Here is a 22,088-nt window from a genome sequence, read left to right on the forward strand (position 1 = left end):
AGTCAAAATTAACTACAGAAAACATCCGGGAATGTGCCGAAGAAATATGAAGCATGCTTGAATGCAGATCACTATTTCCAGCATTTACAACACTGGTAAACTTTTTTGAGTTTATCTTGCCAGAAAATACAATCACAGTCTGGCGGGAGACAGGTAATGTCTACAGCATGCAGAGGCTGCTAGATTATTGGTCGAGCAGTAGCATTTCGTCTCTTCCACCTGTTAGTACAGTACATCGTAACTAACATACCACAACTAAGCCATCACTGTTGAGAATTATTTATAAGCTGAGTTTATTAATTCTAAATTCAAACGATCATATGAAAAAGGTGAAAAATGAATTACCTAATTTTCATAATAATTAATGTTACAGAATCAATTTTTAAATATCCTAGCCAGACAAATGTGTTCAGAATATTACAAAAGAAAATATGAAGTAAAATATTCAGCAGTTAATATTACATGCTGTGAATTTTACTGCTGCTGCTACTACCACAACCATCACCACTACTGCTGCTAGAAACAATTGACAGTTATATTTAGCAGGTAAAACAAAAGCAAGCATAAACATTACTTACATGCAATTAAAAAGGAAACATCATAATATTCTAATTCCGATTCATAACACTGGAAATGTTACAAGTAAGTATAAAACATAAAATACGTTATAAATGTACATGAAATAAATTTACTTCAGTCCAATGAAGCTTATGTTTTGCAAGCAAGATTTTTTTTAAAACTCTCAAATACATGAAATGAAGTCAGTTTTATGTGAAGGGCAGGAAATGACTGAACGGATTTGTATTAAACTACTAGTTACAAAAGGAATGTTTATTAATAGCACACTGATAACTTTTTCATAGATAAACAGAACATACACCGAAAGCAAAATATGTTATTTATGGAAATTTTAAGGCCTCTCTTCAAATTCACTCTTAATTTCTTACAAATATTACAGCTCCATATCCAGTTAAGAAGTTAATTTCTAACAAAATTATGAATTTCGTGTCCACTTTTCTAAGAAAAATTTGAATAGTTAAAAGTCATTAACATCAGATGTAAGTAAACAATATGATGTCCATAATACAATAAATATAATTTACATGTGAGGAAATTCAGTTCTATTACTTAGAAGTGTACATAAATTTTAAGAAGGGGAGATGAACAAAGAATTTCGACACTGTGTAAATTTTCTTTGAGTATTTTATAATCAAATACATCTCAAAATAAAATACTTAAATTCCTACTTGAAATATTTATAAAATTAATTTACGGTTTCTGGAAGTTAATGTGTGTATAATATAAGTAAAATAAGGGCGCTAATAGCTAAATAGCTAATGTGTTGACTTTCCACAGCAGAGACCCCAATTGAAATCCCAAATGGAATATATGATGATAAAAACGGTGTCTAGATCTCATTTCCATGGAGCACAGTTATCTTTCCTGTCATTATCCTGCCAATTTTCCACCAATTATTAATCATCTTCATTGTACAATGTAATCCACCTCCAATGTCTAATACTGTAAAGCAATTTACTGCTTCAGTGTTAGTCCTACAAGGTAACATCATATGATATCACTATTATATGGATAAGACAAATGGCTTGTTTTAGTTTTCCTAAGTCCATCTCTTTCTAGAGTGGCTCACATTTCCCTTTTCCATTGGACTTGTATATTTATATGTCAGCACTGAACATCTATTACTGTCCATTCTTTGTAAGTCTGATAATAAGCTTTATTACTGTATTGTTTTTTTTATTAACCATCTAAGTTTCGTTGCCATATAGGAAGCTTGGCACAGATGTCACTCTATATTTCTTCATCTGAATTTCTTTCCTCCTCTTGGCTTTCACAGTTCTTGATGGTAGCACACTAGAGATGAGTACAGGCTGAATTAATTCTTGAACTTGCTTTACGCGGGTAAGGTGAGTTACATCGTCATATCATGCAGGCTTGTACTGTTCTTGACTGTTTCTCCGCAGGCTAGGATCAAAGCACACTATATCTAAAAGGGATAGCTTACCAATGCACAGCTGTAATTTCTGTTGTCAATTCAGTAGTACAGGCAGTAACATGTCAACACAGTAACTTGAAGTGAACAAAAGGCAGTAGACATTAAATATGTTAAATTATTAATACAGTAAAACCTCACTAAAACAAAACGCGATCATAAGTAATTGCTGCTTCTCTCTCTCTCTCTCTCTCTCTCTGTGCCCTAGTTTCTCGGCCCCACATTTCTTTTAAAGTGCATTGCCGCAACTTTTTTTGAAGGGAACATTGTAGGATTTCCTTCACGCCCTGCATCAATTCAGAGTGTAAATTGGACCCTGACCCATCGGTTGTGTAACTAGATTAACTTCACGTTAGACAAATCCTTGGATGGCAGGTAGCATTGTCTAAAAACAGTATGACCTTACGACTTAAGACGTTTCATTGCTCCATTAAAATTGTGAAGCCACTCTTCCATGATAGAACTGGTCATCCAGGCTTTTTTATTAAATCGCACAGTTTTACTTCATCTGCACTGTTCTTTAACATTATACTGGCTTAACACAAAATTCATAATAAATAAACGGTATTTTGTGAAAATAAATCAACACTACATTATTCACAGTTTTATTCTACTTGCACTGTCCTTTATCACTGTACTGGCATGTTGGCACAAAACTGAGAATAAATGAACGAAAATGCAAGAGGGTTGGAAGAAGTAACAGTACAGAAGGTCAGTAACCTGTGGGGCTCCTTGACAATAAGCACAGAAAAGTGACATGGTTAGAGAAGCTTCATCCCCAATGTGTGAACAAAGAATAGAGAAAGTCTTCCAGATCATTGCATGTACAGTCACAAAAAAGAATTATGCCATGCTTCGTACAATATTATCGCAAAATTAAAAAGATGATTTGTTAGAATTTAGCAACAGTTACACTTAAAATTATCTGTTTTAGTCAGGTTTTTTTTTTACCGAAATGATGCTCAAAAATGATTTCATTTTCGGGTTAGGCAGTTTTCTGTTTTAAAGTATTATTTTACATAGAAAATCATTCCGTTCCAAAATTTATTTTTCATTTGTGCAAATTTCTTTTTTATAGAGGGTACGTTTTTAGTAAGGTTTTACTGTAGTATCAAATGCTGTATGATAAATAAAAAAAAGTATCTACCTATATAAAAATTCAATTTTAAGTTGTGTTGATTATTAATGTTCTGCATTTCCTTTCCAAGCACTGTAAAATATGCAGTTGCAAGTTAAAAAGCAACATTATTATTGCATGTAAAAATGGGTCTCAACTGTACGTTTGAAAGGGAATGAAAGAGAGAGCCGGAGTTTCACTGATGTGAAGGATAATAAGAATAAAAGATGACTATAACAATAAAAATAAATATTCACTACCGAGGGGGGGGGGAGGACGGAGAGTTTATATTAAATTTTGTAACAGAGTCCCTGGAAAAGTTTTAACAAGTTTTTGGTTCCAATTCTGTATAGGTTCGTAGTTAAATAATCATGACCTGATTATGTTTTGAAAATTGTCACTCCTTGATTTCAGAAATATTCTGGTACAGAATGTTTATTTTGTAGCAGTACCAATCATGACTTATTAGTTTTGCAGAGTCACAGATTAGTTCCTGGCTGGTTTCTGTAAAGTCCCTAGTTTCACTAACATGTACTCCACGATAAGGTATTCACTAGAAATTGATAACTTTTTTTTATTTTTTAATTGGGTTATTTTACGATGCTGTATCAACATCTAGGTTATTTAGCGTCTGAATGAAATGGTGATAATGCCGGTGAAATGAGTCCGGGGTCCAGCACGAAAGTTACCCAGCATTTGCTCATATTGGGTTGAGGGAAAACCCCGGAAAAAACCTCAACCAGGTAACTTGCCCCGACCGGGATTCGAACCCGGACCACCTGGTTTCGCGGCAGACGCGCTGACCGTTACTCCACAGGTGTGGACAAATTAATAACTTTACTTTCATTTATAAGTAATTTGATTATCTTCTTTGTGTCTAATATTTTGGTGGAAAATGGTAATTAATGTGATGCTATTGCTTGCATGACTGCTGACGAATCACTTAAAATAAATACAAATCAATAATAATAAAAAAACTTCTGTACAGGAGTTATGTTAGTGTCATCTCCATTGTCTGAATTTCTCCAACAAAATGGATGGATTTTTTTTTCCCGGTGACCCAGAAAAAAAAAAGTGAAACATATTCCTATTTCAGCTATCTGTTCAGTCTGGACCCATCTACATAAATATGAAGCAATTCTGGTTTAGGATATAAATTTGTGAATTATTAATTTGTTTCCAATGGCAAAACCTTGACTTAACATAATTTTTCTTTCGTGTTTCCCAGTAGAGACTTAGTTCGAACTGATGTAAATAAATTGTTTCAAGGTAATTTTTCTTAATGTTAAAGCCAATTTGTGTATCAAGCAAGGCACATTTGGGAAAAGGAGTTTTTCTTATTTTTAAGTGAATGTGCCAGATACAGGGAAGCAAGAAATCTGATGCCTCTGTTTAGTTCTTAGTTTTTAGTTCTGTAAGGATTTTGTTTAGTTACTTCATTAGATTTAATTTTAAGTTCTATCTAGTTATATTGTTTTAATCTTGAGGTTGTGTTTAAGTCAAAGATAAGTTACCTATGTACCTGTCATTCGAATAAATAAATAAATAAATCTTATTTTTTGAGTTGGATTATACTTTTCCCGTAATTTAAGTATATTCTGTATGAAACCATGTCGAGTTTTTAGTCATCTCTGTCTCCTATGGTATTCTGACAAGTATTGATCCTTTGGAGTCGCTGATCAATTTTCTTTCTTTCTATAAGTAAGTAAGTAAGTAATGAAGCCTGTCTATTGCTTTCGTGGATAACGAGGTTATTATGAACAAGAACTTGCATTGCCACTATATGGATGTAGATGTAGCAGCACTTGTTATTAGTAGAGCTAGAAATTTTAGGTGCTGCACCTTAATATTTTTTGCTATTGAAATGTCCAAATTGGTTCGTCTTGCAAAGAAAACATGTGTTTTGGTCGCACTTTTTTCAACATCAGCACCTTTTTCTCCTTTCTTTGGCACCTTTGCCACATTTTATTCTTATAAAAATTAAACAAGGAAAACATGTGTGGCTTGGCAAGGCTTCTACCTATTAAATATACAATTCAGGCACCTTAATCTACTATTTTACTGTTGTCTTTTAATAAATGGACAAATCTACTGCTTTCGGAATGTTTTTATTCTGTTTTTAGCGTGGTATCACATTACTTTCGCTTCAGTGCAGTCCTGTTTAGCAATAGTTTCGAATTAGTTTGCCCTTCAATGAACTCCTGTTTGGTAAAATGTCTACAAATTACTTTTTGCTTCATTGCACCACAATTAGGCGAAAGATTAATTCCTTTCCTCTCCTTGTTAATATCGTCTACTATTTTGGCTGCACCCCAACCATAGGTCAGTCAGCTGACATTTTGACCAAGGAGGATGAAACTAAGCTTATTCAAGAAATTTTGTGTCCTTGTATGTCATGTGATTGATTTTGTTACTGCTTGTAATGAACATCTACATTTTAAATTTGCACTTTTTAAAACTAAATTATGGCACCTTTTTTAACAAAAATTTTGCACCTAAAATTTCTAGCTCTAGTTATTAATTATAAACATAACAACTATAATAATGTACTCAAATTATTAAGAAGGGCTTTAAATGAAACACAACTCTCATACGAACAAAATAACTTTGTTTACAAGCTGTTACTGGTGGTGGTGGGGAGGACAATAATAATGAACAGCTATTGTAAATGTGACAGCAAAGAGGATTGTGGTGGTGGTGGTGGTGGTGGTGGTGGTGGTGGTGATGGTTATGGTGTATAATTTAAAATAACTGATTTAAGTACAGTTTCAAAAAAAAAAAATGGCCCGCCTGAGTTTTTTAAGTTCCAGATTCAATGCATTGTGCATGCTCAGTGCTCCAGAGCAGTGGTACACATGAGAACTCTTTGGAGTTACTGTAATTCATTACATGTCAAGTTTTGTCATAACCTGAAAGGAATTTTAAAAGATTTGATGAAAATTGATCTATTCTCAATAGAAGATTAATATTTACAGATCATGCAGTAAAATAGAATGAACCAGCATAATCAATTACAAAAAAAAACTCTTGCTGCACCTACCCAGACTATTTTAATGTTAATAATAAATTGTATTTAAAGTTATTACTAGCTTCAGAAGCTAATAAATATCCATTCTTTCTTTACATAAATTACCTTTTCTTTCAAATCTAGTCTAACTTTGCACTGTCTCACTGGCAATGCAATGAGCCAGCTGTCGGAACAGTGATCATGCAGCCAGCCAGTTCTCTGTGTGCTGCATCCTCACCCCACAACGAGTTTTCTCTTGTCTTCTATCTTGTCTCATTGGCTTCTGGTGCATGCGTGCTTGCTCTCTGTATGCAATCATTTGGTTTGTTATGTCAGTCTAGTAGGCGATAAGCAGGTGAACTTTTGGTGGTGATTTCTTAATTCCAAGGATACTGGTACGCAAAAATAGAAGTGGATATTGTTTCATTGTTGATGTGAAAGTGTAAATTGAAGAGTGTCATAATTAATAAAATAAGTGCATAATAGAAGCAATCTTGAAAAATTCGTTTGATTGCCAATCTTTTAGTGAAAAAGCGAAACTGTAACTGCAGGAAAGTCTATGCCAGAGTCTATAGATAAGAAAAATGTAATTTTTTAGTTAATGACTGAAAAAAAAAATTCTGTACGAAGCAATTATGGAATTAACAGCAATTTAGCTTCAGAATACTAGCCAATTAAATAAATTATATTTGTGAATAGTTCATTCCCTAATTGTAATATTCTTTTACTCTCAAAACTAAAGAAAAAGAGTATTTTTTTTAATCAACTTCAAATTAGTGGAACTCTGAAAATATTGAGAATAGAACCTATGTTTATATGACATTTTTTGCTCAAAATTTCTTCGGAAGTATGCTCCATAAGTGGCAGTAACTCCTCGTGAATCACCCTGTATATTAGGCGATGGTCATGACTGGACCAAGATAACCATATGGTTCCGATTTGCACCGTAGCCTGTCTTTCTAGTTAGCCACGATGGAAGTACAAAGCAGACACTGTTTTGTCTTGAGTAACTGTGTCTAACAGAGACTGCCTGCTTTTGTTGTTTTACATTCACTGCCCACTGCATGGCACTGTAGTTGCATCTACATGTGTCCCACTCTGCTTTGCTTATCTGAGTCTGATTAATTATTATTAAATCATATACAAGTTTTCAGTAAAGAGGCATAAAACTGAAAAAAACGTCAGTGATGCTGTGAATTCTTCCAATAAACTGGATAGAAGGGTTTTCAGTTTTAAAATTACATATGATGATAGTTTCCACCTATCAACAGTTATAGTAAGCACGAAGTAAACTATGAATGAATGACATATCGAAGAATATTGGGCTGTGGTCACTATTGCTGATCTGTCCATGAAGATAGTTGTGCTCTTTTCTAAGTCCTATTACATGTTAGTGATAGGCCATCAAGTTCTCTGTGTAATTTGAAGGCAGACAATGCACAAGTTAACCATGAACCTCATCATGTGCTTACACCATCCTAAACTCACTTTAAATTGTCTTCTGAGGATATTTAGTCTTGCGCTTCTCTTTAAATTGTCTTCTGATAACATTTATAGTCTTGTGCTGTCTTTTGTATCTTCATTATAACCATTTAACGAGTTATGAGTTATCCTTCATTTCACTTTTCCACAATGTATTGTTACATAAGTCTGTCTATTTCTTTAAATATACTAGTCTTCGGTCCTTTTCTTGTTTAATTTTTTTTTTTTTTCCAATTTTCTTTATTTTTATGCCAGAAGCATATATTATTTCTGAAATGTTGTCAAAGTGATTCAGTGGCTAGAGCACTGGACTCGCATACTCCCGATTTATAGCTCTCTTGAGCAAGCCAGTGATCCAGGTAACACAGGTGTTTTCTCCAGGAGCTCTGCTTCCCTTGTGGCATCGCAACAAATCTTCATCATCTCATCTCATCGCATGTGTAGCATATACTAGCCTCCTATGGTGCACCCTGGACAACTATTCTTTCAGTAAATTGGTTTACACAACTACACAAGTACCCGCCATTAATATATATATAAACTTCTGAAATGCTGAACTTTTCAACAGCTTGAATATTGTTAATCCACTTCGCCTTCTTGTACCTTACAGCTTAAAGTTAAAATAATAACTTCTTCAAATCTCTTTACATATTTTTTATGGCTGCAAAAGGGTATTTGTCGAATACAGAGAGGAGAGCCATTAATCCTTCCCATTGATGGCTTTAAGGAACCAACCTGGACAAATACCCAATGTCCCATCCCTACCTTCCCGTGGTGCAGCTGTTAGTAAGCATAATTTTACAATATATCATATAAATCGGTTTACAAGCTGAACTAAAGGGAGGGGGCTACTCACCAATTAGCACTGGCAGCTTGATGAGTTCATGACCGAATTTGGTATAAATTTTCTCTATTCAATACTTAATTACCTTTTCCTATTCAGTCCTCTGCCTGAACTCTACTTTCTTTGACATTGATGGTATTAGAGTATTCGAGGCCTAGGGGTTCATTTCACTTTCCTTCCTACCCTTTCTATTTTCTGTTCCTAGTGCTGACCTGCTATGGCACTAAAATCGTCCTCCAGTGGCTTAAGAGGGAAAGCTGGTGATCAACAAGATCTCCCAACTAGATCTAGTAGACCCGTCGACCAACAGCAGGTGTGGTCCTCCAGACATTCTGGGGGTTGTGTGTGAATGAAGTAGCAACCAAAACGTTAAAATATGGTGTTCACTTATCGGTTACAACTTGCCATTTAACCCTCAAAATCTGTGCTTCAGTGGCTGACCATGACAATATCTTTGAAAAATATTGGAGTGCAAGAGGTCAAATGACTTTATTGTCAAATGCCTGGCATTAGAAAACAACAACAATAATATATTTATGTAGTAGAACTTTTCCTTTCAACATTACTGTTCAGTCTCTGTAGTTTCAAAGTCTGCATAAGAACAGTACAGGTAACCTCTCAACTGAACCAAGAGGAGGACTACATTGAACTTTTAATAAAATTTTGTTTTCGCCATTTGCATAAAAACCCTACAGGTAATCTATAAAGTGAACCAAAAGGAAGACTGAATTAAACTACTAATAAAGTTTTCTTTTCACTGTTTGCATAAGAACATTACAGGTAATCTGTCAACTGAACAAAGAGGAAGACTGAATTGAACTGCTAATAAAGTTTTGTTTTCGGCATTGCAAAGGGCAATTACAAATGATTCATCAGGTTTTCAGTCAAATAGCCTATTTGCGAAAACTATGGATGCAATATGTTTGTGCTAATCATGAATCGAAAGAAAAACTCTGAAAATTTACTTTTCCATTGTTGTAACTCTGACGCGTGTTAAAATAATAACTTCTTCAAATGACAAGATGGCAGCACAAGCATAGTTTTCAAAATGGTGTCTATGCAACAGAAAGCATTCATAGTTTTGGAATATGAGAAGTTATTTTCCTTTGTTATCATACAGCGTGCATTCCGAAGACAATACCCTGGAACTTCATGCCAGGTCCCCAAAGCATCGTCAATTTAAGGCAACTGGTACCGTATGAGTAAAGGTAAAGGCAGTGGTCCAAGCGTTTCTAATGAAACAGTGGAGCAAGTGAGGGCAAGTTTCATTTACAACCCTCAGAAATCAACATAATGCGCCAGTCGGAAACTTGATATTCCGCAACAGACTGCATAGAAAATTTTATGAGCCCAATTGCTAATTAAACCTCTCTGCAAAAGCTAAAACCGGAAGACTTCATCAAACGATATGAATTTTGTAATTCCATGCTGGCTGCTATGGAGGAGAATAATGGTTTTGATGACGTTCTAGTGTTTAGTGATGAGGCCACATTTCACTTGAGTGGCCATAATCGCCATAATGTATGCATCTGGGGTACTGAAAAACCATGTATGTCATTCCTCATTATGCTGCTGCAATGGTTGTGACTGAGGATCCCAATAACTTCATATTCCAACTTGATGGGGTGCCGTCCCATTGGTACAATGAAGTGCGTTGCTACCTGAACACAGAACTCCCTTGCTGTTGGATTGGGCGATGCGCTGAAGATGACTTAGCATTGTTCAGTGGCCTTCTAGATCCCCCGACCTAACGGTCTGTAATTATTTTCTCTGCAGACACCCAGAGTAGTGGAATCAGCCACCATTGTTATTCCATTTCAACATGCTTGGGATATGAACATTTAAAGTAAGTCACAATTTAGACCAGTGTTCATGGCCATTAAAATTAAAAATATTTGATTCTGATATAGGCTACATAAGCTACATTCTTTCCCTATATAACTATATACGTCAAATAACGCGTACTGGAATAACAATGGCTGATTTATCAGTAGACATCGGATTTTTAGGCACTAAAAATTGCAGTTTTAGGTGCCTAAAATAAGCTCAAAATTTGTAAAACTAGGCTCTATTTTAATGAAAATAGGCATTTTAGGCACATCAAGGTATCATACTTATTTCTTTCACTGAAATTTTTAGTTATACACTAAAATACGCACAAAAAAGTATGTTTAAACATTAAAAAAGAATACTATATTATATTTATAAACAGAGCTGCACAAATTTAATATATTGAAACTAATGAAATAATGATTATTGATATCAAGATTACTCATTTTAAGTTATTGAAATTCAGTTCCATGCTCAGACTTTATTATAATTATCTGCACAGTACACCACCAGAATTTTTTCTAAATTCTCCACAGTTAACCTTTGCCTTTTGTCACTGAGAATCATTTTGAAAGCAGAAAAACTTCTTTCAACCGAAACTGATGTGAGAGGCGCAAATTTTAAATTAGGTACAATAGAAACATCAATACTTACTGGAACATTTACACTTTCCCCCGATATCACTCTTGATACTTTTTCCAACAACGAAAATCCTACATTCTTATTTAATACGTTGTCCCACTTATTTTTAACTTTTTTCCCAGTTTCGCCCAAAGCAGAATGTATGTTCACTTGAGCTTCCTTTACTATTGCTATTTGGCTACAAAGAGATTGTTTTTCACGTTCTAATAGTTCAATGCTTGCAGGTATGAAAGAAAAGTTTGATGTTATGTAGGCAATATCGTTTTTCACTCGTGAGTCATTCAGACAATCTTTCACTGCTTTCACACACGCTGCACTATCAGTTTCAGGTAATTTATCAATAACTGTGACCACTTCTTTAAAATACTTAGAATAATACACCACTGACTGAATCCAGGTTCCCCATCGTGTAACAACCGGCTGAGGTGGGAGTGGGATATCTGGAAAGTTCTCTCTGAATATTGAAATCCTGGATGGGGCTTTACAAAAACATTTTTTTGTGTTAGAAATAAACGAATTGACAAGAGGAAATTCATTCCGGATTGTTTCAGAAACCCTGTGAAGGCCATGTGCTAGACAGGTTACATGCGTGAAGTTAGGATAAAATGTTTTAAGAAGTGGAGCTGCAGCAACCATGTATGAGGCAGCATCAGTACAAAACAAGAACTTTAGAATCGTCTATATTACCTGAGTATAAAGACTGTAGGCCTTTATTTACAAAATAAGCAATGGCTTGGCTATTCACTTTCGAAAGTTCCTTAACACATACGAGGTGTGGAATCGAAGGTCCATCAGGACTAAGTTTTCCTACTACCATATTTGCTATATACCTATTCATAGGATCTGAGGTTTCATCCACAGAGACCCATATGTAAGAATCACCTATATCCTCCCGAATAGAAGCTAAAGTTTCATTGTATATTCTGTCTAAGTAATTTTTTCTTAGGGTCGACTCAGATGGGATATTTTGTTTGCAGTATTTTTGTAAAAACTGTCTTAAAACCGGATTTTCAATTGCATTCCAGGGAATGTTAGCAGCAACAAACGCTCTGGTTAAATCAGCATAGAAATTGCTGCTGAGATTGGATGAAGTAGTCTGTGTTAGTAAAGTTTGTTGCAGTTGATTTTTCTGCTGAGCTTTAGCCTTATGAGCCGCTCCTTGCACATGCTGCTTTAGGTGGCACTTCTTTTCTTGCGAAATCTAAAAATGTAAAGTAAACTGAATTAAAATAAAATCCTAATTGTTGTATTGCCGTATTTCTATCACAAAGTTAGTGGGTTCGAACAATCAAAATTTTAATGACCTGCAAATACTTTAACTATCGGAATTTAAAAGGTTAAAGTGTAGTGGTCTTAAAAAGAATTATACCTCAGGATAGCTCAGTAATGTATAAATATTATAGGCCTACTCATTAAAATTAATAGAATTTATATATTTCAACTATTGTTACATACCTGTTTGCTACAAATCTTGCAGAATATTATTTTTCCATCATAAGTGAATTCTGAATATTCTGTTAGCCATTGCCGGATCAATGTAGATTTTGCACTTATATTTTTCGGCATTATCGCGTTAAACTTCACAGGAAAACGTCCTACCGCTCAAAACTTCTCAACACAAATAAGGTGAGGGAAAGAGCAACTGTTAACGAGCATTCAAATGAACCGTTGTTATTGAGATTCAATTGGACAAAAATATAAAGTTCCACTTATTGTTGCATTTCCTGGTAGTGTTAACACTAGGAGGGCCATTCTTTTAAATATTTTGTAACGGTTTACCCTACTAATTCGCAGTTTTACGACTTTTCATAAATATTTCAAAAACACTCTTTCTCCAAAAATTGTGATTTTATGACACCCTGAAGGGCAGTACAGCTAATCGGTTTCAGACCGAAAACAGTCATTTTTATAGTATAGTATATCTCTGAATCGGTAGCAGCACATGTTGTGATTGTTGCCTGCTTCAAAACTAAGGTTGGTTCTTTGTCGGCATTTATGCCTCCAAACATGTTAAATTCGGTGAAATCTATTGCGAGTGTCGTGAGATTCAAAACATTTTGTTTCCTTTATCAATGGCTTCATGGCCGGTGTGAAGCAAACTTTCCACTTTTTAAATGCCTTAAATTTCGCAGTGAATGCATGTATAAATTATAAAAAGTAAGAGTAAAATGCGAAACTTTACAGTGAGTTAGGCATTTTTAGGCGAATATTAACAAATTAGGCTCTAATAACTGTTTTAGGGCATTTTAGGGCACTATAAAACTCTTTGAATACCTTTCAATTTCCATGAAACACAAATATTAATAATTATTTTTACTTTTCTCCTAAAGAAACAAAATAGGCATTTGCCCTAGAATCCGATGTCTGTTTATCAGCATTTCCGGTGCAAAGGATTGTGGTACTCTGGATATCCACGGACTCTGTAGTGTACGTGCCACCACTACCATCAACTTTGGTTGAGCTCAAGGGTCGCATTATAAATGCATTTACGACCATTACTAGGAATATGCTATGGCGCGTATGGGACAAACTTCAATACTGTATCGATGTGTGTCGTGTAATAAGAGGAAGCCACATTGTACATTTGTGAAGGTGTGTTCGAAACTTTGACAATTTCTGTTTATTTTGATGTATCATACATTATTCTAAGTGTTATATTTTTTATGCAGCCACTTAAAACCTAATGAATCATTTGTAATTGCTCTGTATAATGTCAATAATTATTTAAACCTAATTTTTAAAACCAATAACAGCAGAAGAAAATAGCGCAGCGAATAAATATATTTGTATTACTAAAGTGCAAGTTAGGTACTCGAAATACGCAAAGAAAATAAATGGGAAAAGTAATAACATCGAAAAATAATGGAAGGTTTCTTAACATTTTTATTTCCGTCCAACACAGTATGACATTGGTTGATGAAATTCGAATGCTATCCAAACACATGTGCATTGTAGTACAGTCATCCGCAATATTTTGTAGACTTTTCATAACTGATGAGGATCTACAAACCTCCAAACAAACTTACACATGTTTAAGTAAATTTAAGCTATGGGAGAAAGCAATATTAAGACAATTAGGTACTACGTAAGAGGAAATTTTAACTCTTGATCAAATCAAAGAACTATATTACAATGAATTAGATTTCTCATTACATCTAATGTTGGCAAGTTGGCCAACATAAAAGCAGCAGGAATCAGCTGGTACAGTCTCCACATTTTATAAAGTATACTCCTTTTATGAGTGAAAAGGGCTAGGTACAAGTACGGTGTACACAAGGCTGTTTTTATGCAACAAACTTACTATGTTTACACCAATATAGCAAGGATGATTCTAATAAATTCGCAAAACCAGTGCTGTAGTTGGGCCGGTATGCCGTACCATCTAAAATAAAAACTCGCTGTTACAGTACCGGAAAAAAATATAGACTTGAAAATATATTAATTATGTTTAAATAAACTTTAATATACTTTGAAATGGAGGATATCAGCTATTTGAAAAACATTTTGATTTTTATATCTAACATAATAGTAGCGGCTGGCATCTCATATCCTTTCTTTAAACGCTAGTCCATTCGTTGTTTTATCGAAAACCATGGTCTGGCACTTCAACAGTAGTTGTGATTTGTTAATTTCAATTTGCTTGCATAATGCCATGGTATTTCTATAAATAATTAACACTAACTTTATGGCACGGCATCGCAAGAAATCTGCTACACTAATTCACTAATTTCAAAACTTGAGTAGATGCCTTCGCATAACACTAATTTTATAATGTGGCACCTCAAGAATTCTGTTACAGTAATTCGCTAATTTTTAAACTTGCTCAGGCATGCTAGCAGATTGCTGGAGGAGGGAAATATTGTTACTTTTCGTGCGTTCATGAATCTTGATCCAGTTACATATTATAGTGTCTATTCAAATTTCAACTAAAGAATGTGAATGAGCATTACTGACTAAGAAAAGAAATACTCTTCCAGTAAATGAGTTCCTAGGCTTTTGTTCCTAAAATATGTTGGGCCACTAGTGCCAGCGTTTAATTTCTTGCCTTATATGCAATTGTGGCTGCGATCTCAAAGGAAGTCTGCAGGGAAGACAGCATGACAAAGAAGTAACTTTGGAAAAAAAATGCAATACGAGTCCATACAGTCTAGTCTGATCAAGAAGATTTCAACAGTACCCCCTAAAATTTGTTTCCAACTACAGCACTGCGCGAAACCCTTGCAAAATACCATTTGCAACCTTCAACTACTACTATAAATGAATGATAGCACTGCCTTCGAGTTCATTTCAAAATCCCTCAAGTGTTCTGAATATTCCACTAAACTAGGTCAACACATATTGAAATATTCCCCCTTCAGCCAAAGCATAGGATAGTTTGATGCAAAGTTTCTAACTTGAACTTCTCATATCAACCTGTCAAAATTCATACACAGTACTTTAACACTTATTATAAAATATAAAACTTTCTTAAAAATTGAAAATTTTAAAAAATATTAAAATTCTTAAAAAGGTAATATACCTTATATGAGGATCTGGTACATGTCTTCGTCAGCATCTGTTGAACTACTGTAGCTTCAGTTCATCTTGCTTCTTGGTGTTGACTGTCGTCTCTGGTGGGGGTATGCTGTTCTTGTGATGGTGGGGCGGGGGGGTTGTTTGTATGTTGTGTACTATTAGATCAAATAATGTGTGTGTGCTGAATTGTAATTATGTTTTAAGTATATGTTGGGGATATCCTATTGTGTGCTTGTAGATTTCTAAACAATTACATCAAACAAACAAGTAAGTACAATTGAACTGGGGTTACAAATTAAAATGCAATAGCTACCCAGATTTCTACATAGGACAAATTGAAAGATTATTTCAAATAAAGTACAAAGAGCACATTAAAGCAATAACTAAACCATACATTACATCAAATTACACAGATCAAATCACTAGTAAAACCATAATTACAATAACTTACAATAACATAGAAACAGATATGGAGATACTACACATCACACCAAAAAGTCCACAATTAAGCATATTAGAACAGTATAAAATCTACAAGCACACAATAGCATGTCCAAAACCTGTACTTAATACGCAATTACAATTCAGCACACACACACATTATTTCATCTAATAGTACACAACATATAAACAACCCCCCACCACCACAAGAACAGCATACCCCCACCAGACATGACAGTCAACACTGAGAAGCAAGATGAGCTGATGCGGCAGTAGTCCAACAGATGCTGATGAAGACAAGATACCAGTGTTGAAATGGTACTGTCCGTCACACAAGGTATTATTACCTTTTTAACAATTTTAACACTGAGTTTTTAAGAAAGTTTTATATATTTCATATACTTGAGGCAAAAATTTCTGTACATTGTCCGAAATATATATTTTCTTTCTGTCGCAATTCTTAAAAAGTAAACCACATGCACACATTTTGATGTTATTTGGAGTTATTTAATGACAATGTCTGAAGGGAAGGAGGAAAATGCATAATTATTTTATTTATTTTTTTTTAAAGTAGGTTATTTTACGACGCTGTATCATCTTTGTACACATTATTTAATAAGTTCAAATGTTTTCAACTCTAATGAGTCATCATCAGAAATTATGCCGTAGAATACATAGGAGTTTGAGTGCACATTTATGTGATCTACTGTAGTATATAACACTATTAAGATCAAGCAAGTTGCAAACATCTGTTATAAAATACAAATATAAAATCTTATGTAATTAAAATTTACAATCAATGGAATGCTTGTGTAAGCTGTTACATCAAAGTAATGTTAAAATGAAGCATTGACTACAGTTTGTTGAAGAATTATTATTTACTATTATATACAAATTCAGAACCGTCCTTTACCTTTTATTTCAAGAGAAAACCATGAGTCTCAAACAGGAGTCGAATTATGGATGGTGATTCATAAAGAATTCTTCCAGAAGAAAGGATTTACAGTAGGCTGATCAGATTTTTTATGGTCCAACAGTCCCCAATTTCAAGAAAAACCACAAACACTTACCTAGTCACTATCCGATGAAATATTGCAGAAATTACATGTGACAGTAGATACAATTATAGAGCTTTGCACACTAAATTTGTAGAGTATCTTAACTTTTTGAATTAAATGAATAAACACACATAACTTCTATACATAATTATGGCCACTAAGAATTCAATTTCAGTACCGACTCATGTATCGAAGTCTTTCACATGATATTGTACACACTGAATTGTAACACGCACATTTTACAAGTACTGGTCTGAAGAATATATCTTTTTAAGGATCTGTTCATTCTCATACAGCTTCACACTAAGTTCTTCATATGAGAAATGAAAGTTTATTTTCACTCGTAACAAAGCTGTTTCAATTTTCATTCTTGACTTTTCGTCAGTCCAGATTGAGTTCATTGTGGAGAAAAATCTTTCAACTGACGAAATTACTGACTGAAAGACACATGATTAATGACACTATTTTGAGAAGATTTTCAAATGGAATATAATTTTTTTTTTTTTTTTGGAATGTTGAAAAACATCATACCAATTTTCACCTGTTGGTTTGCCACAAAACTTTTCATTTTTTGAACTACTTAAAAATGGTATATCTTATGTTCTTCTCAAAGAGTGCAGAATATCTTATACTGTGTTCGCTGGTTCTTCTGTTTCATTCTGAGAACAGTTCAGAAATGTGCATGAATCACAGCAGTTTCATCACGATACTTAAATATTCATGCGTAAAATGTCATTGAAACAAAATCAAAATTTCTGGGGACAAAAAGGGGACATTTGCTTCCAGGGGACAGCAACTCAAAACGGGGACGTCTGGTCAGCCTAGTTTACAGTGAATGATTTATGAAATTATGTGAGAGATAAACTAGAATATTACAGGAGTGTAGTGATACTACTGCAAGAAAAATTATGAAAACAGGTTTTTAAGATCTGACTTTAAGAGACTTTGGAAGCAATGTGGTAGAAAATGTGACAGATTTGTGCTAAAATACCGAAAACGTTTCAATTCAGAGCTGAAATTTCCTGGACTCTGTTACGAGATTATTACGTTGACATAGTATCACAGAGTCTACTCCTGCTGCATTATCTGTTGGATGACCAAAAAAAATTTTCGGTAGGCAGTTTAAAAACAAGGTGTAAATTAGTAGTCACTGGTAAAGGAGAGATCAAAAGAAGAATTGCGTCTTGCAAGTCAGCTCCCATTGAGGAGTACAGGTAGCATCTGTAATAAAAGACAGAACAGAAACTACTCCGAAAAGGACTTTAAAAAAATTATTTTTCACTATGATCGCCATCAATACCTTACATCCCTGAAGTGCTGTTATTTTATTAGAATATAAACTCACTAAACAGAAATGCATTAATATCTGAAGATATGTTACATAGAAGAAAAGTTTTGTCTAAATTTACCCTCTTAATGGGATGGCTTCTCAAGTGCACAAATGTAATGAGAGTTTGTAGAAAAAGTTATATTACCTGTATTTACTGTACAAGTTTCATGAAAATCTCTTACACAGGAGAAAAGTTGTTAATTTTGTCTAGATATACCTCCTATAATAGACCTCTTACACAAATCTAATGAGTTTGTATACAAAAATAAATATGCTACTGTAACTACTGTACAAAGTTTGATGAAAATCTGTTAGAAAAAAGTTTATAATTTTGACTAAATTCATCCCCTATAATGGGATAGTTTCTTTCACACAAACAATATATTACCTGCAACTACTGTACAAAGTTTGATCAAAACCTGTAAGATAGGAGAAGGGTCTAAATTCAATCCCTAAAATGGGGTAGTTTTAACACAAATGTATTGAAAGTTTGTATAAAAAATATATATAGGTTACCTGTAACTACTGCATAAAATTTGATGAAAATCTGTCAGTTACGAAAAAAGTTACAAATTTCATCTAAATATACCCCCTATATTACGGTAGTTTCTTTTACACAAACATAATGAAAGTTTGTATACAAAACAGATATGTTACCTGTAACTACTGTACAACTTTGATCAAAATCTGTAAACTAGAACAAAAGTTATTAATTTTGAGTAAATTCACCTTCTATAATGGGATAATTTCTTTACACAAATACAATGAGAGTTTGTATACAAAAAAAGTAAAGTATATTATCTGTAACTACTGTATAAAGTTTGATGAAATCTGTGGAGAAAAGTTGATAATTTTGTCTAAATTCACCTCGTATAATGGGATAGTTTCTTTTATACAAACGTAATAGGAGATTATATACGAAACAAATATGTTATCTGTAACTACTGTACAAAGTTTAACTAAAATCTGTAATATAGGAGAAAAGTTGTTAATTTTGTCAAGCTTGATTTACATTTTGGACCACTGTGCCATGGTTGCAGGAAAAGAAGAATGATTACAATTTACAGCAGAAAAAAGTACTTTTACTTATAACATCATCAAACATAACTGCAGTTTTCGTTCGATGGACTGCATTTCTTCCATTGTGAATTGCAAAGAGTAGTAAAGTGCTTTTCATAACTTCTCCTACTCAATTCCCATCATCTTCTTGTGGTGCAATCTGTTTTTAATGAACGAGACTCAGGCAACTGAGTCACAGCAGTATAATTGTTCCATCAAAAATGGAGAAAATGTAATTTCAACATGCTGTTCTACCATGGCATGCATAGTGTTCCCTATGGTGAATTAGGGGATATGGTCACTGAAGTTGTCCGACAATACTACCGGCTAGGTCACATAGATCTGCTAAGCAATGGCAGATGTGGTCCTCCAAACAGTTTGGGGGTTGCATGTAGGTGATACAACCGCTATAACATAAAAATATGGTGTCTATGTTAAAATGGTTATATTTCTTCCTATATTACTCTCCAATATCTTTATGCATGATATCAAGAGAAGTAGAATATTCTGGAGATAAAATAGTCCCCCAGTCAGATCTCCAGGTGAAGACTACTTCTTCCGATCTAAAGCAGAACAAAGTGACATCAAGATTCTATAATGGAATGCTGGCAGTCTTTCTCAATTCACAAGAACAGAATGCCTTAAACTTATTGCAAGTAATAAAATTGGCATATTTTACATTCAAGAAGGCAACCTAACATCTGATCAATTAAAATACTTCCAATTCACTGGGTTTACATTACATTTATTAGCCAAAAAGTGACAGATAAGCAGTGAAATATTAGCTGGAGTTAAGAACGACATAAAATCCTCCTTTAAAATCATTAAGTAAATAGAGTCTGTAAATAAAATTGAAATAATAAAGTGAGATGTACGTAAACATAAAACACACATCAAATTGTATATTGCTTGTAACTCCTCTAGAAATAAACCTGATTCATCACTTACTGGTACTGATATCACATCTAAAACACTAATGTTTGGAGATTTTAATGCTCATTTCAAAAGATGGGGGATGGAAATGTATATTCTATAGGGAAAGTTATAGAAGATTTTATGAACACCACAACTCTTGAGGTTATCTATCGAAAAGCAGATCCTTAAACTTTCCTTCATTATTCAGGTTCAGGAAGTAATCCAGATATCTTGCTAGCTTCATCAGATGTTGTCAAGAAGATCAATCAGAGTGTTCAAGAAGATTCGAGTTCTGGCCACAGAGCTGTTATTGCCACCATACAATTAAATAACCTAAGCAGTAACTCATCTTGTCCCAGACTACATTGGAATTTCAAAAAGGCTAACTGAAAAAGATAAAAGATGGGCTAGAAAATAAATTCAACGAATCTTCTGCAGAACAAGTTTAGACGATTTTGAAATCTAATTCTTAAAACAGTTCAAATGTTCATTCCCTGCGGTAAAGTTAAACATTTCAAACCTTTCTCGAACAATGAATTAGAAAAATTGGAAAAAGGAAAGAGATGCAACTAGAAATGTTGTGGAACATACAAAAAATATGTCTGACACTCAAAGCTGGTGTAAAAAGTGTGCTGTGCACGAAAAAGAAATTAACACTGCAAAGAAAAATAATTTTACTAAATTTTTACAGAAGATGGATTACAGGAAAGATGGAAAAAAAGCACACAAATTTATACATAATATAAACGTTAATAAAGGCAATGCTGAAACATCTTTTGTTCACAATAACAAAATACCCTCACAGGATGCACATATAGCAGAATTATTCAATAAACTTTATGCTAATGCTCATACATTAACAAAAGTGAAGAAGAAATCTGATAGATTGAGAAAAATGAACAAACTTACTAAATCTGGCTCTAGTAGCAAACATACCAATTTTACCCAAAATTTCAGTAGACTATATAAAAAAAAGGAAATGAATATTGCAATAACTAAAGTAAAAAAAAAAAAAACAAGACATGACTTGGCCCAGATAATGTACATCCTAAATTTCTTAAAAATCTTGGAAAAACTGCTAAACAAGAGCTGTTAGAACTTTATAACTTCTCTTGCAAAACTACAGTGCCTGCTGAATGGAAGAAAGCAATAACCATTACAATTCATAAAAAAGACAAATATGCATCTGAAATTAAAAATTATAGACCCATTTCACTTACTAGTATCATTGCAAAAGTCATGCACATTGCTGTGATAAATTTTGCTAATGCAACATTGCTGCTTTTTCATGATGCCACAATCAAAACTAAAGGTAAGGACATAACTGCAGTCCAATATTGTTGTAAAAGTTAATAGAAAAACTGAACTCCACAAAAGAATTTGATAAAAATGCTGTTGAGTATGCCAGTGCCTAGGTTTTTCATACACAAGATAAGGTATCTATGAAATGAACTTCTACTGCTAAGACCTTCTCTAGAAAGAAATTTTGAAGAGATGGTCCATTATTTTTCCTCAAATGTAGATAGACTTGACCTGGATGAAGATAATTTATTTGACGAAATTTCTTGCATAAAAAATATATTTCAGAGAAAATGGCAAAGTGGAATTTTGTTAAAATTTCTCTGAGAAAATAATTTCCTGTGCACAATTCCAGAATTGATTGCATTATCTCTATGTCTTCCTGTAAGTAATGCTTCAGTAGAAAGAGTTTATAAACTGTTCGTGCGATGCTTGTTATCTTAACTAACTTGAACATGATCTGTCAAAAATTTGCTCAAAAGGTGAGATCTAAAGGAGACTTGCTAAAAAAATTCACCCATCTGGGGGAAAAAAAAAA

General features: G+C 33.8%; 1 protein-coding gene across 6 annotated transcripts in view; it reads right to left on the reverse strand.

The window, feature by feature from the left end:
• LOC138713635 (methylcytosine dioxygenase TET-like) overlaps positions 1 to 22,088 on the reverse strand; it is a 102,209-nt gene extending 80,121 nt beyond the window's left edge. For 4 of the 6 annotated variants that reach the window (XM_069845891.1, XM_069845890.1, XM_069845888.1 and 1 more), the window contains exon 1: positions 15,453 to 22,088. In XM_069845891.1, coding sequence (XP_069701992.1) covers positions 15,453 to 15,488 — 36 coding nt within the window. In that variant the 5' untranslated portion in view covers positions 15,489 to 22,088. The remainder of the gene's footprint in view (positions 1 to 15,452) is intronic. The other 2 variants (XM_069845887.1, XM_069845892.1) reach the window with 2 other exon arrangements.

Source organism: Periplaneta americana, chromosome 14 (genome assembly GCF_040183065.1).
Source record: "Periplaneta americana isolate PAMFEO1 chromosome 14, P.americana_PAMFEO1_priV1, whole genome shotgun sequence".
Taxonomy (NCBI): domain Eukaryota; kingdom Metazoa; phylum Arthropoda; class Insecta; order Blattodea; family Blattidae; genus Periplaneta; species Periplaneta americana.